This window comes from Oratosquilla oratoria, chromosome 1 (genome assembly GCF_046742065.1).
Source record: "Oratosquilla oratoria isolate Oo_2021 chromosome 1, ASM4674206v1, whole genome shotgun sequence".
NCBI lineage: Eukaryota > Metazoa > Arthropoda > Malacostraca > Stomatopoda > Squillidae > Oratosquilla > Oratosquilla oratoria.
The window spans coordinates 39,956,761-39,970,656 of record NC_134777.1 but is presented as its reverse complement, the minus strand read 5'-3'; the positions used below and the strand labels follow the sequence as shown (position 1 = coordinate 39,970,656).

General features: G+C 40.7%; 1 protein-coding gene across 1 annotated transcript in view; it reads left to right on the top strand.

The window, feature by feature from the left end:
• Window positions 1-13,896, top strand: part of LOC143032892 (hexokinase type 2-like) — a 75,944-nt gene that overhangs the window by 16,042 nt on the left and 46,006 nt on the right. The window contains exon 3 of the mRNA XM_076198123.1: window positions 12,767-12,929. Coding sequence (XP_076054238.1) covers window positions 12,767-12,929 — 163 coding nt within the window. The remainder of the gene's footprint in view (window positions 1-12,766; window positions 12,930-13,896) is intronic.

The following is a 13,896-nucleotide window of genomic DNA, read 5'->3' as shown; positions in this document are numbered from 1 at the left end:
ATTAACTAAAATAATGGAAGACGGAGGAAGAATAGTTATGATGGGCGACTTTAATTGCAAAGAAATCTGCTGGGAAGAAATGACAGTAAAGAGTGGTGATGACTCATGGGGAAATGCTCTACTTGAGATGATTACTGACCATTCAATGACACAATGGATACAAGAGAACACTAGGTATAGAAATGAAGAAGAACCATCGAGGCTAGACTTAATAATTACATCTGAACCTAGAATAGTGGACAAGATTGAATATAAAACACCAATAGGTAAAAGTGACCACATATTGATTGAACTGGAACTTAATGAAGAAAAATATATGAAAAGAAATGAACAATATAGAAAAGGAAGAATGATGTATGAAAAAACAAACTTTGATAAAATAAGAGAATTCTTCCAACAAGAAAACTGGGAAGAAATATACAAAGAAGAAACATCAGTGGAAGAGAAATGGAATATTTTGACAAAAATTTACAAAGAAGGAGTGGAAAAGTATGTCCCAAGACAAAAACAAGAAAAAGAATATGTAAAATGCTGGTACAACAAAAGTTGTAGGGAGTTAAAAGACAAAAGAGACAAAGCCTGGACTGGATGGAAAAAAGACAGAAGACCTGAAAAATGGAAAATATATACTGGTTATAGAAATGAATATGTACAAAAGTGCAGAGAGGAAAAAAGAAAATATGAAAAAGATGTTATAGAAAAGTGTAAAGATCAACCAAAACTATTCTACAGATTTGTAAACAATAAACTGAAAAACAAACAAGACTTGGAGAAATTAAGACAAGGAGGAGTTGAATACACTGAGGAAATGGAAATGGCAGAAATTATGAACAAACATTTTAAATCAGTGTTTACAAGGGAAAATATACAACCTGAAGAGATTGAGTGGAAGGAAAAAGTCCCCCCTATGGAAGAAATAGAAGTAACAAAGAATGAAATATTGACACACTTGGGTAATTTTGATGTCAGAAAATCGCATGGGCCAGATGAAATAGCAAACTGGATTCTGAAAGAATGCAGGAATGAACTGGCAGACAAAATACATAGCATAATAAGCAGTTCCTTAAAAGAAGGAAAAGTTCCAGAAGATTGGAAAAAAGCAAATATAGTACCTATATATAAAGGAGGAAATAAAGAAGAACCTACCAACTATAGACCAGTCTCTCTAACAAGTACAATAGCAAAAATATGTGAAAGAATTATCAAAAGTAGATGGGTAAAATACTTGGAAAAAAACAACGTACTAAATCCAAGGCAATTTGGATTCAGACAAGGACGATCATGCGTCACCAATTTAATATGTTTCTATTCAAGGCTAATAGATATAATACAAGAAAGAGATGGATGGGCTGATTGTGCATTTCTAGACCTAAAAAAAGCTTTTGACAAAGTACCACATAAGAAGTTGCTTAAGAAATTAGAATATGAAGGAGGAATACAAGGTAAATTGCTAAATTGGATGGAAGACTTTTTGCAAGAAAGAAAAATGAGAGTAGTGATAAGAGATCAGCACTCAAAATGGAATGAAGTAATAAGCGGTGTCCCGCAGGGAACAGTTCTGGCCCCAATAATGTTTGCTATATATATTAATGATATGGATGAAGGAATTGAAAGCTATATGAGCTTCTTTGCAGATGATGCAAAATTACTGAAAAGAGTGAAAACTGAAGAAGATTGTGAATCACTACAGAGAGATCTAAATAAAGTACAAGAATGGAGTAGGAAGTGGGAGATGGAGTTCAATACAAAAAAGTGTAGTATAATGGAATTTGGAAAAAGCAAAAACAGAATAGCAGGATCATATAATTTGGGAGAAGAAGGAATAAAAAAAGTAGAAAATGAGAAGGACCTGGGAGTCATTGTTATGAATAATATGTCACCTGAGAAACATATAAATAAGATTTTTGGAGAAACTTATAATTTAATAAGAACAATCAAAGTGGCATTTACATACCTGGATGAAGAAATGGTGAGGAAAATCCTAATCACCCTGATAAGACCAAGATTGGAATATGCAGCAACGATATGGTCACCAAGTACAAAAAAATGTATAAAAAAACTTGAAAGGATACAAAGAGCAATTACAAAACTGGCACCAACACTCTCAAAACTATCATATGAAGAGAGACTACAAAAACTTAAACTACAGACACTAGAGCAAAGAAGAGAGAGAGGAGATTTGATAGCTATTTACAGAATCATGAAAGGCATAGAAATTACTGATAGAGAGAATCTGATAAAATGGGATGACAGAAATACAAGAGGACACGGAAAGAAAATAAAAAAGACAGCTATAGAAGAGATTTTAAAAAAGAACAGCTTTCCTCACAGAGCAATAGACAGTTGGAACAAGTTAGATGAGAAAGTGGTGTGTGCAAAAACAATACATGAATTTAAAAATAGTTTAGATAAAATGAGATATGAAGACGGGATCCCACGAGCATAGCTCCCCTTCCCGTAAAATACAACTAGGTACAACTAGGTAAATACACACACCACACTTCCTTAGCCATCAGGGCTGGAGTCCCGGTTCGTAGTAAAGCAGTGCTAAAATGTTCAACCCAGGGCGAGGCTCGAACTCGGATCGCTGAATGGTCGAGCGAGGTACCACCACACCATCGAGCCGTGTGTGTATTTATCTAGTTGTATTTTACGAGAAGGGGAGCAATGCTCGTGGTATCCCGCCTTCATATCTCGTTTTATCTAGACTGTTCTTAAATTCGTGTATCGTTTTTGCACACACCTAATTCTCATCTAACTTGCTCCAAACGTCTATTACCCTGTGGGGAAAGCTGTTATTTTTTAGGTCTCTTCTATAACTGTCAAGTGTATGTGTGCGTGTGCGTGTGCGTATGTGAGAGAGAGTTGATGAGCATGTACATCGGCCCATTTTGGTTGTATTGATATGCGGCCAGCAAGGGGGGTTTGTAACCTGAAGATGTCTGAAAGAATCCTTGAGATGCATGGACGAAACTGATCCATGTGCAGATGTTCCAAGTAGAACTATAGAATTTCAGTCGAACGTGACATCCACCAGATCACAACACTCCCAGGGAGTTGTGGAATGCATAAGAGGGAGAGACGGCTAGAGATTGCAGGCCTTGGAATTGATTGGGTCGATTGCTTCAATGGAGGAAGAGGGCAAGGAGGGATGAAATAGGGGGAATGGGAGCAGATGTGGGGAGAGATTTGTACTCCGTCGCTGATAACTGGTACTTCTGTTCTTGTGGACGGACAAAATCGCGTTGAAGAAGAAATGGGAGAAGGAAAAGAATGGTAGAGGCTTTTATAGAACATAGTCATGATGCATTTTACGTTTTATTGGCACACCACACCAGTGGTCTCTAACTTGAGTATAAATGCCTGTCGTTAGCCAGGAAACATGGTTGCAAATGCCGAGCTTATCACAGCAGCCCTTAACCCTTACAGGCGCCACAGGTTCGGGTCCAGCTTGAGGTTTGTGGTGTACCGTATAGCCTATCTAGCTGGTCACCTAATCGTGTGTTGTGTCACAATCTTCGATGTTGTTTGAACGCTTCGTTTTTTATTATTTATTTATTTATTTCTATGCGTCGTCATTATATCAATATCTCAAAGCTGGTTTCTTTCAGTATCTTCTTTCTTTTCCTCCACACCAGGCCCGTTGATATGTCTTAGCCCCCAAAAATTCAGTAACCCCCCCAAACTCTCAAGCTGATATATTTGTATATTTTCAGTTATTTTTCGTATACATTGTCAAAATAAAACTGCAAGTTAGTTTGAAGTCCGTTGCAAACTAATGATTTTCGAGAATATTCTTTGCTGCAAACGTATGTCCTTAATTTATTATCTTGCAACTCGGCGCCACCTGCACGCGCTTGTACTGCATGACCCGTACATAATGTCCAATGTACTGTTGGCCCTGACTGATGATCATAGTCAGTGTCTGGTGACTCAGAAGTGGTTTCACAACATTGCTGTGTTACTGTTTTCAAGTGCTATACATGATTAGTAATTTTTATTATGCTCAGCCCCCCAAGTCATTATTTCTGGCTACGGGCCTGTTCCACTGTTGTTTAGATTTTCTTTGTTCTCTTCTATATTTTCACTTTCGAATTGATACATTTCTATCGCTAGTTCACTGTTGCTACGATACGGCCTTTGTAAATCCTTGATTCTCTTCTTAAATTCTTTGGCAGAGCATTAATCCATTATCTGCATTAAATAGTGCATTTATTCTAACCGATTCATTTTCAAGTTCTCCTCCTTCTCAAGCTTGTCTCTAAAACAGTGTCCTTGAACCGATGCATCCTTGCTTCATCCCATCCTTGTTCCCGTCATCTCGCTTCCGTTTCAGTTATCGCCTTACCTTACTATAGACTTCTCTTACAGCTTGTTACTTCTTCATACCGTATATTTCATGAATGTTTCAATTAAAGTTTCCCTTCCCACTGCGCAATATTGTAAGATAGAAAATTATATCATCCACTCTACCACATTTTGTAATCCCCGCCTGGGTTTCTTTTACTTCTCCGTTCTCTTTTATTGTGGCTCTATTTTATATTTTACAAGTGATATAAGAAAATGTGTTATATATTTACTATTGCGTTTTACATCTTTCACTGTCCATATCACCTCGATTGCTGCTGCCTTAATATCCCTTTCGACCTTGCTACTCATCGGAGTCTCTGTCACAAACGCGACTCAAGCGAGTTCGTTTGCATGGAAACGACTTAGGTTCGAATATTTAATTTTCGAATCTCCAAATGTCAAATAATTTTTGCGTCATATATTGAAACGCTGAATGATGAACGAAAAGAAGTTAAACCCATGCTAATATTGGACATATTGTTGAATTGTTCTTAGGGAAGTTTGAATGCTGTAAACGAAGTCGTCTACTAGCAAACGACAGCATCATGGTTTTGGGTCGCCTTTGAAACAGCAATTGAGAATGAATTTGCACAGCGGTCGGCATTATCGGTGTTGACTCTATACCATTTTGTCGTATGGGAAGATGAAGGGAGTGAAATACGGGTCCTGGAAGAGCCCGTACTAAGAGCGTAATGCGCGAGTCGACCGGTTTCGATTTACGTCTTCTTCAAGAACTGGAATTGTGACCTTTTGGTGGTTCAACTGGCCTTTAACCCCTAAGTCGTCTCGTAGCATGCAACCTGACGTATATGAGAAGAAAATAGATAAATTTATATTACCCACACTAAATGAGAAATATGATAGCTGTTCTAGATCTGTTAGCATACATACATATACTAAAGGCTTTTTCCTACCTTATAAGGGAGGTAGCCAGAAAAACAAAGGCATAAAAACCACTCCTACCCATTCCATTCCTATCACACTTCACTCCCCTCTACCCTCTTCCCTCCCTCTTATCTTGGCACCTCCTGGATGACGGGTCATCCCTGCATCTTGTCCACTGCCCTGGGTCAGAAGCAGTGACGCAAGACACAGCACATCCACAGCAAGGTCGCTTTATTAAATTGGTGATCCTCCCCTCTCCGTCCCCTCATTCAGAAAAGGAGAAGACGGGGAGAAATCCCTTCGGGCTGCGTAAAATTTTTCTCACGCATACTCCCCCCCCCCCATCCCACACCCATTCCACCTCATGGATTACAACATCATCCATATACAACCATTCTCCATTCACCCATGTCTTCTGTCCTCTCCCGTCCCTCCTCAACAGACATTCCCCTCTTCCCCAAAGCCCCTTTCACCCCATCCATCCATCTCATCCTAGGTCGCCCCTTCATGTTCACTCCTTCCACATCTACCTTCCACACCTCTTTTACTAGTCTTTCTTCACTTATTCTTTTCATGTGTCCAAATCATTCCAATACTCTTTCATCCACCCAATCTCTCAACTCCCTTTCCACCCCCGTTCTCCTCCTCACCTCATTTCTCACTCTATCCAGCCTAGTAACCCCTATCATACTTCTCAGACACCTCATCCCAAACACATTCAAACTCCTCTATTCCTCTGGATCTGTTGGCAGTATAGAAAAAGTAGACAAAAAGTCTGTTCGAGTTAAAAAATATCAAAAGGACATAGCAAAACCTAAAGAGGAGAGGATGCATAAAGAAAGTTGACACAGTTTTCCGCATAACTTCCGCATTTGTTGAGCAAATTAGAAAAAACAATACAAAGATTGTCTAGTGGGGACAGCGAGGGGACAGCGTGAACATTACTCGTCCAGTATACAGTATTACAATATGGTAAAAACAGGTAAGCGCGCGCGCACACACACACACACACACACACACACACACACACACACACACACACACACACACACATACATGCATGCATGCATGCATGCACAAATGCGTGCGCGATGGTTAGGAGTGCCAAATAGCTTCTCTGTGGCTGAAGCATTACAAGTTCGCATGCTAGAATTCATGCAAAACAATTAGTATATTTACTTGTATGCTGTATTGAAGCTATTGCTAGGGTTACATGGATGGATCATATATCCATTGAAACGAGGTTCTGGACCCAAGGTATTGGAAGTGCAAAATAAATAAGTAAATAAACAAATAAGTAAATAAATAAATAAATACATACATAAATAAATAAATAAAATAAAATAATAATTGAGCTAATGAAAAAATGATGTAGAGAGGATGATGATTAAATCAGCGATTCCCAGCCTTTATACCTTCTTGAAACCCTTCAATAATAATCCCAAGGAACTCTTCCTTTAGAAAATATTTTACAATCTTAATTGGTCTATTTTTCATTCAACATATTTTTTCTGATAACCGATTTTAACAAAAACAACATGTCTTTCACAAGTTTATTATTAGAAGAAAAAAATCCCTATCACTATACTTCAAAGGAACCATTGGGAAATTCTCAAGGAACCCTGGTTGGGAAACGCAGGTGGTTACGGTATTTTAATCCTGGAACAATGAACAAGGTGAATGCATATGCTCTAATATACACAATGTGCTATTTATATGTACAAGAGATAAGAGGTGCCCATGAGCCTGATGCATGCATCAGTGAGGTCATCTCCAGACCATGAAAAATACAGATAAGACAAAGAATAGATGACACGCCGCAATCATCTAGACTTGGAAATGCACCGATTCATCATTTTGATGAAGTAACCTTTAAACCTCGTCCTTATCGGTGTGAAGTCCCGAAAGAAGTGATATGATTGTTATATTTAAAAAAAAAAAAAAAGGAGAGAATGCTTGAAGGATGTTAAGAAATACAAATCTCGTTGTAGTTTCGTTAATTTGTGAAAGAAGTTAGCGGAAACAATCCATGCGGATAAAATGAACTAATTTAAAGCAAAGTTTGGTGTATGAAGATGGAAAGATGGGATCTCATGAGCATAACTCTAATCCTGCATATCAGAATTGAATAAATTCAATCAGATGAACACGCTCACACGTGCGCACACGCTTGCTGGTGTAGTGGTATTGCGCTCGACCGCTAATTCAGCCATCTTAGTTCGAGTCCCGCCTAGGACTGAAAAACATCACATCACTGCAAGCTGACACCCCAGCTTTGGTGGACAAGGTATTGTTTGTATATACTGTATGTGCGTGTGTGTGTGTGTGTGTGCACGCACGCGTGTGTGTAAAGTTACTTCGTCACCCATAGATAGGCCCATACACGAGCTCTGAGCTCTTATTCAGGATGATAATAGCTGCTGATCACACGTCCAACACGTAATGCAAGACCGTGTTGAATCATACACCAGATTACGTAAGATAATAGGTGTCCATGTGCTTGATGCATGCATTAGAAAGTGGTTATTTCCAATCGCGAAAAAAATACAAACAAGATAAAGACCGCGACGCTGAGCTATCATCCAGGGTTGGAAATGCCCTACTCATAACTCCTCCTTATCATTGTTACGTCACGAAAAATGTCTCCTTCAACTTCAAGCCCTCTGGATCTCTGGCTGGTTGTCAGATTCACCACATTGTTAATCGAGTGTACAGGCTAGGAATTTGCTTGTGCGTGCTTGTGGTAAAGGGTGTTTCTGCACATAATGAATGTATATGTATTTACGTAGACTTAACAGGGTAAGTTTCACTGGATTAATTCAATCTCTTGACACTCCATCTTTTTTGTAGGGTTCATAGGAGAGGATATGATCTACCCTAGTATAATGCCTTAATTTAATATATTTAAAGGTTTTACTGATGAAGAAGAAACCCAATGAAAATAGCCATTTCCTACATGTTACACACTTATATAAATACACATACGACACAGACAGGAGTTCAAAAGTTTTCTCAGAAAAATATCTTTAGTAAGGCATGCTACCTCTGCAGTGCAGCAAGTTTCCAGTCATAGAAACGCGGCAATAATTGATAAACCGATCTATGAGCCTCATTACAGTCATTGCTTTGTAGGCATACACATTTTTTCTTTATTTCACTCCCTTTATATGGTTTTACGAGGTGATTGGATCTTTTTCCAGTCCTCCTTTCAAAGATGTTAATCCAACCTTTCTATTACATAATTTCTTTTTTGAGAATCGCAATTCTAGAAAAGTAACAGAGCGTAACTGTTCTAGACCAGTAAACGCAATAAAATCCTTTCGTGATTTTTTGTATTAACTTGAAATATGTAGTTGGTTTCTTTGAAATACAGGAACTGTACATTCATCAGAATGGCAAATATTATTTCATATATTTGAGTCTTCATACGCAAATGTTTTGCTGTACATATGGATTTTTTAATATTAAAGAAATTTCAATTTGCACAATGAATTGAAATTTGAACAATGACCAGCTAACTGCAGAATGAGATGTTTTGAGAGTATCTCCAGTAACTTACCATATTATTTTTGTTTTGAAATGCATTCTGTGAACTTTGCCAGAAAATTTTCACTTTTGTGTATGAAAACCCTATTTTCTACTACCAATTATGCTAGAACATAACCCTGGATCAACTACTGCAGTAATCCCTCCTGTATCCGGATTAATTGGGCCAGAGGATCAAGATGCACTTAGTTTACGGATACACTTTTTTCATAGTACAAGTACACATATATTTATGTTCTGGGTCCCTTCAGGAACCCCCTACAACGCTACCAGCATTTATCATGGCGTGGTGAGGGGAAGCGAGTCGAGGGGTCGTAAAGATATAAGAAAATATTCCAGTTGTATACAGTATAGTGGGAATATGAAAAAAGAATCTAAAAAAAGACTACTGAAAATACTGTACGTGAACCAAGAGGGTTTTAATCTCTCCGATTGTGTGGGAACATTACTCCCAGAATTTGTACGTCACTACACAAATGCGGGCAGACGCGGAGATGTAGTAAACAGCCAAAGCAGAGAGACGAGGTAGGCTAGTGTTGTATATTATTATATGAATTACTGTAGTGTTATTGATCTGTGGCAGTTTTGTAATGAGAATAAATTCCATAGGAAGAGAAAAATAGAACTAAAAAAAAAAGAGGAAAGAAAATACAGTAGCCTAAGTGTTTATATACTAAGGCAAAATATCAGCAGAGGTCCACGCCTTCCTCGAAATATATATACTAATAAAAGAATTCTCTCCGGCCCCTGATTGGCTGAGAGAGTGGTGACGTCACGGCAACGGAGACGACTGATTGGCCTAAAGCGAAGCGAGCTCGCCCGAAGGCTGAGCCCCCGCGCAGCGGGGTCAGGCGCAGCCCGTTGCTCGTAGTTTAAAAGATCGATGTTATCAAGCGTGATTTATTCAAATCTGATGTTGGTTTTGCACTAACACAAAATATCAGCAGAGGTCCACGCCTTTCTCCAAATCTATATACTAATGAAAGAATTCCATCCGGCCCCTGATTGGCTGAGAAAGTGGTGACGTCACGGCAACGGAGACGACTGATTGGCCGAGAGCGAAGTGAGCTCGCCCGAAGGCTGAGCCCTCGCGTAGCGGGGTCAGGCGGAGCCCGTTGCTCGTAGTTTAAAAAATCAATGTTATCAAGCGTGATTTATTCAAATCTGATGTTGGTTTCTACCGCAAATCATATATATATTTTTTTATTTTCTGCCCCAGTTTCCCAGATTAGTGCAAAAACAAGTGAATTTCAGTGGAGAAAACTTTATTATTGATGTTAATATTCAATCTGTTGTGATCAGCACCGGTGGGTTGGATGTGCAAATTATGTTGCCGTAACACGGAACTGATATTCGAAATAATATACCACGCTTGCCTTGACACTTGACACGACACTTCTCTCCGCCATCGATGTTTACGTGGATGACCAGTGGGAACGCCCGTACATTACATAGCCAACGAAATTTATATCGCAGTCATCATACATTTACGAAGGATCATCATTTAAAAAAAAAAACTTGGTGCAATTTACGAAGTGTGTTGATCTAAAATTATTATTGACAGATCAAACTGTAAAAAAAAAGCTAATTAATAATCACAAGTCATATAAGGCTGGGGGTCACTCGCAAAGTATGGAAAACATTCTTAGTTCTGAATATTTGTCATCACAAATTTCGTTACAGTATCGTACTCTATAACAATATAGAACGGACGATAACCGAGAGGGAGGGTGAAAGACTGGCCACTGGGCCGTGGCGTATCAAGGGGTGGGTGGGTGTTGGGTGAGGGAGGCATACCTTTTTTGAGTGAAATGTCACTCCCACGGGCTTTGTTTGAGCCTGTGCGGTGGTGTTTATGGAAGACACACATTGCAGAGAGAAAGTGAGATGGTGTAGCATGTCAGAGCAGCATGGAGGGGGGGGGAGTGGAAAAGAGAGACTACAGCTATTAGAGCGGCGACGGACACTCTAGTAGCTAACGGAGCTCATAGGGGCTTTAAAGGCGGCAGAGGCGGCTCACAAGACCTTCAGGTGGGCGCCGGTGGTTCCCATCTGAGGAAAAAGGTGGCGGGGAATCGCTCAGGTAGTGCAGGAGGCCGGTATTTTCGGCACGGCAGTGGTTGCACCGGCGGTCGTCTTCCGTGGTACACCTGGGATTCAGTTGCCAGAACCAACGGTCCTAGAGACACAGCCAGAAGATCAGCTTTTCTACCCATCTGGGAGTTGAGCGGGGGAATACTAGGAGTTCATATGCTGTCACCCTCTTGTACCATTGCGCCCGTTGGGAAATCTCTGCCTCCAGACTGTGTTGGAGGTGCCACTGCGTACATGCTAATGCCCGGGTTCGGAGTTTGAGCTGGCTCCTGCTGGGAGGGACCTGGACGTCGACCCTGGGGCGCTAGCGAGGTCGTTGCCGTGGACACCGATGTGACTTGGCATCCAATTGATAATGACGTTCCGTCCATCGCAGTATAATTTGTGCAGGAGCGCAATGATATTGGTGAGTCGGTAGACACTGTCTTCGGGCTCTGCGTATTGCAAGCAGCTCATCAGGTTCAGAGAGTCGTTGTGGATAACCACGGAATTGGAGTGGGATACGAGGGCATGTTCTAGGGCACCCTGCATCCCTACGGTCTCGACTTGGAGAGAGGACGCGGAACCGCTGACTCTCATGCCGAAGATACATCCATCAGTGACGAAGGTAGCTCCGGCCGCGGGTGTGCTGTTTGTTTCCACCGATTCGGCGGTGTAGACCGCGTAACCAGGTCGTGTCAGTGCTCGGATGCCGTTGTCTGCCGACATACGTGCACTGTCTGAGTGGCATCCGCCCTTCTTCCCTGGGAGTGACGTCATTTTGAAAGTCACGGGAGCCGGTGCCCACGGCGGCGGGCATTCATAGCCCGGGTGGAGTTTCGGTATGCCCTTCTCGAGGAGAGGTTGACGTAGTTGGAAGGAGTCCATATTCTGCCCTAGCGGCAGAATATTAAGGGACGGTTTGCTGGGGTCATAAAACCCTCATTTGGGGTACCACTGTATGGATATCTCGACGAGTGGAAGGTGGCGGATGAGGATGGATGGGCAGTGCTGTTTTCAGACAGTCACCCCTGTTTCAATTCTTACGCCATTTCTACAATATAACATATAACTCCGAATCTGTTTGTGATACCCTCACATTATTCATATCGAAATTATGTTCTGATTAATACTGTATAACAATGAATAGAAATGGGGAGCTGGTGGAAATCATTATTAAGGCATGATACAATATGGATAGGTGGAAGATATCATGAAAGTCATTCTACGATAGCTGGTGGGCGGCAGTAGTGTGACTCATGCCCCAGGAGGCATTTCTATACATTGCATCACTGAGACTGGCGGAAAGTGACGCAAGTGCCATGCAGTAAATTCAAATTGCTCAATATGCTGGCGACGTAATTGGAAGCATGCTGGTCTCGCATTTGGTTAGTTATGGGTTCGAATCCCACACTTCTCTCTGATTCCCAGCAGTCACTGTTACCTGCCCAACAGTCCAAGCACACAAGGCAAAGGTGACTGCTTCGACCTCAATTATATGCCTCCTGGCATAGGTTCCTCACCTTCATTACCCTTGCCAACCATGCAGGAGGGTTGGACAGTGACTCAGATAGCAAATTCCAGATAATGGAGATCTGGATACAGGAGGGATTACTGTCCTTACATAATCTAGTAAATGAAAGGTGATCTGGAATGGATTATATATGTATAAAGATTCCACTGTATTGAGAAACCATTCAAAGGAAGAATACCCTAATCTACCTAAGTGCATTTTAGCATAGCATCCAAATTATGTAAACTAATTCCTGAAGATTTCCTTTAAGTAAATAAGATTACATAGCAGTAGTCAGAATTCAGAGTATGATTTATTTGCAGCAGCAAATTGAATGAAGTAACATTTATGTAAAAATCATATGAATTTATCACTGTTTGATAACTCATGTACTTTCAGATACAAGAGAGATTAGCAAGTTTATGTTTGAGTCCAGAACGAGTCCAGAAAGTTAGGGATGTTTTCTTAGAAGAGATGGAGCTTGGACTAGCTTCTGCTCCAACAAAAAAATCTTCACTACAAATGGAAAATACATTCATTCCAGAACTTCCAGATGGTTCTGGTAAGTATTTCTTTGTTTCACATACTCAGAAATTCTGAAAGACAATTTCATTATATGTAAAACTATACAGTATGTCCTCTTGAAACCCAAACACATGGTTATTTAATATTTACATACATACATATACCAAAGGCTTTTTCCCCCTACACTGGGGGCAGCCAAAAAGAAAAAGGCATAGAAATCACTCCCACCCATTCCATTTCCTATATATTCCACTCACCTCCACCCTCCTCCCCCCCCTCTTATCTTGGCACCTCCTGGATTACGGGTCATCCCTGCATCCTGTCCACTGCCCTGGGTCAGAAGCAATGTTGCAAGACACAGCACATCCACAGCAAGGCCGCTTCATAAATTCGGTGACCACCCTTCTCCGTCCCCACCATGCAGAAAAGGAGAAGACGGGGAGAAATCCCTTTGGGTTACGTCATATTTTTTCTCATACATACTTCCTCACCCCCCATCCCCCACCCACTCCCCCTCATGCATCACAGCATCATCTATACACAACCCCTCTCCATTCACCCCTATCTTCTGTCCTCTTCCGTCCTTCCTCCAGAGACATTCCTATCTTTTGTAATTTATTATGTAGTAGCAGGATGTAATGTATTATGTAGTAGTAGTATTATGTATGTAGTAGTAGGATGTAATTTGTTATGTAGTAGCAGGATAACCAGATGTCCCATTTTCTATGGGACATCTAAATCATGGTTCACATCAGGATGGCACGGCCTGATGCTGAATGGCTGGTCTGACCCAACCCAATGCACTTAGGCATAATTAAGTGTCGTAGGTGGCTTGACTATTGCAGTGTAGATACGGCCTTGGGCCACATGTAAGTGTAGTACTGACTCAACCAGTAAAATATTTGCCAACCTTTTGGCCTCTTGGGTAATTTATGTTGACTACCAGGCATTTGAAATTTCCAAGTTCTATGAAATTCCGCATACTGAAGAACGCTTTCTTGCAG